The 2,527-nt window shown below is 60.9% G+C and overlaps 1 protein-coding gene across 1 annotated transcript in view; it reads left to right on the forward strand.

Annotated features, from left to right (window-relative positions):
• Nucleotides 1-880: 880 nt before the first annotated feature.
• The window catches only part of TNK2 (tyrosine kinase, non-receptor, 2), a gene marked incomplete at its 3' end in the record, with an annotated part of 3,361 nt that continues 1,714 nt past the window's right edge, over nt 881-2,527 (forward strand). The window contains exons 1-3 of the mRNA XM_009080387.1: nt 881-1,043; nt 1,185-1,255; nt 2,453-2,524. Coding sequence (XP_009078635.1) covers nt 881-1,043; nt 1,185-1,255; nt 2,453-2,524 — 306 coding nt within the window. The remainder of the gene's footprint in view (nt 1,044-1,184; nt 1,256-2,452; nt 2,525-2,527) is intronic.

Genomic DNA, 2,527 nt, shown 5'->3' on the forward strand with positions numbered 1-2,527 from the left:
TTAGCCCAGTGCCGAGGGTTGTAATTGCGGTGACGCGGCCGAGAGAGCCGAGCAGAGCGCTTGAGACGCCAGGGGCCATGTCGTCTCCCGGGGAAGAGCAGAGGATGGAGGGGGCTGCCGTGCTCTGGAGCCGGGACGGCAGGTGCCAGCTTCCCTCCCGCTCTCAGCAGTGGGAAGCAAAGCCGTGACCCTTTCCAGAAGAGTGACGATGAAAGTGGGGGAGAGCTGGGACAGCAGTGAGGGATAGGGAATGGTTGGGGGCTTGGAGAACTGTATGTGAAAACCGGCTGCATCCTTCCCTGTCCCTGGCACAGCTAGGGAGTGATGCTGGCAGCGCTGGGATGCCCTGTACCTCAGCGTGGGGGAAACAGGACCCCCCAGAGACCCCCTCCCTGTGTCTGCCCAGTGAGGTGCCACCCCCCATGGCACAGGAAAAGCACTGTGGTGCAGGGATGCCAGGGGGCCAAGGTGTCTGTTCCTGCTGGGGACAGCTGTCCCCTCCCTGCTTAGCCCCACGAGCTGAGTGGAGGGAGCTGGGCAGGCGCATCTGTCCCAAGGTTCTGCCCTCTCCTGTGCCCCTGGCACTAATCTGTGCTGAAGCAGAGGAGTGGGCTGGTGTTTCTATGGGTATGACAGGGCAGAATGGGCGGCCCTGCCTGTCCTTGGGGATCCTGCAGATGGGGTGCCTCTCCCAGCCCAGAGAACTGGGGACAGGCTCAGGAGATGGGTGTGCTAGCATCCCTCAAACCCTACCCAGGCAGCACCCCAGCCTTGGTTCTGAGCCCCTCTGGGTGATTTCCCCATGGGGATGGGGCAGAGGGAAGCAGAGCAGGGCTCTCTCTCACCCGGCATGGTGTCCCGGCAGAGGCTGAGCTGTAGCATGCAGGCGGAGGAGGGCACGGACTGGCTGCTGGAGCTGCTCACAGAGCTGCAGCTGCAGCAGTACTTCCTGCGCATTCGGGACGAGCTCAACGTCACACGCCTCTCTCACTTTGAGTACGTCAAAAATGAGGATCTGGAGAAGATCGGCATGGGACGCCCCGGTGCGTACATCCCCCCCAAACCTCCCCCCTTATCCCCAGCTGGATGCACAGCATCTTTTGTGGAGCCCAGAGGAACATGTGATCCATGGGCTCCTACCCCACACTGGGTTGTGACAGTCATTGTGTCCCTGTGTCCTACAGGCCAGCGGCGGCTGTGGGAGGCAGTGAAGCGTAGGAAAGCCATGTGCAAGCGGAAATCCTGGATGAGCAAGGTAGGGGATGGGAGAGGGACAGGTGTGGCAGAGAAACTCAGGCAGGCAGGAGGAGCTGGACCTCTCCCCATACTCTTCCCAGGTGCCTGGCTCTGCCCATGCTGCCAGTCCCTGCCACCCATGCCCTGCCTGCAGTGTGACCCTGCCAGCGTGCGCCCCAGTCCCACACAGGCTCCTGGGTCACTTCCTAGTGAAGAACAGCCCTGCCACCCCAGCACTTGGAAACTTCATTCCGTTCATGTTACTTGCCTCTTTGCCAGGAAACTTGTTTGCAGCCAATGAACCACAGAGCCTGTGCATCTTGCCCTAGCCAATTCTGTGGGCAGCAGTGCTGTCCGGGACCCTGCCAGCCCTGCTGCCTCACAGTGAGGGGGCACAGCCTTGTGCCTGCAGTCTGGGGTACACGGGGGCAGGGGACCTTCGGATGTGCAGATATGCCTTGGTACCATCCCAGCCAAAGCTGGTGCTGCTGGCACCCTATGGCACCTGGCACCCCCAGAAGAGCAGAGCACTTGCCAGCTGGGCATTGGGTCATGGCCTCTCCCCTGCGTGACTCATCTGGGCTGGGACGTGGTCAGGATGGGCTTTTAATAGAAGGCTATGTCTGTTAAAGAAGAAATGGCAGAAATGCCACCTCCCACCCCAGCCACATGCTGGGCCCAGCCCCCACACACCCTGCATGGGTCCTGGCTTCTGAGGCTGAGATGGACCCCATCCTGTAGGGTATGTCATCGGTCCCGGCTGGGGGAGATGAGGAGAGAGCCCATCCCCATCCCCTCTGGGCCGTGGTGGTGGAAATGCACACTGCAAAGCCCACGTCCCTGCAGGGATGTGTCACCACACTCAGCCCAAGCTGGAGGTTTCCCTTGGCTTTGTGCCCCGGCACATTGTGCGACCACAGCCTGGCCAAGGAGTGCCCAGGGCCTTCTGGCTACTGCCCTGGTTTGCTGTGGCTTCTGGGGAGCTGCTGCAGATCTGCCATGAGGGGCACAACCCCTTCCCTCCACACAAATTGCAGCTTAGTGTTCAAGCAGCTGGAGAAGCAGAGCCTGCTCTGTGGCATCACCAGTTAGGGGTCATCACTAGGTATCAGTGTGTACAGCCCAGACAGGGGGTCGACCCAGCACTGCTCACTCGTAGACCCAAGGGCTTGGGATGTCTCCATGCTCATGTCTCACCTGCCTTTGTGTCTCACAGGTATTCAGTGGGAAGCGCCCAGAATCAGAGCTGCCACCCCAGCCCCAGAGTACCTTCCGCAAGCCCCCGACACCT

The sequence above is a fragment of the Acanthisitta chloris genome, unplaced genomic scaffold (assembly GCF_000695815.1).
Source record: "Acanthisitta chloris isolate BGI_N310 unplaced genomic scaffold, ASM69581v1 scaffold28768, whole genome shotgun sequence".
Classification (NCBI taxonomy): domain Eukaryota; kingdom Metazoa; phylum Chordata; class Aves; order Passeriformes; family Acanthisittidae; genus Acanthisitta; species Acanthisitta chloris.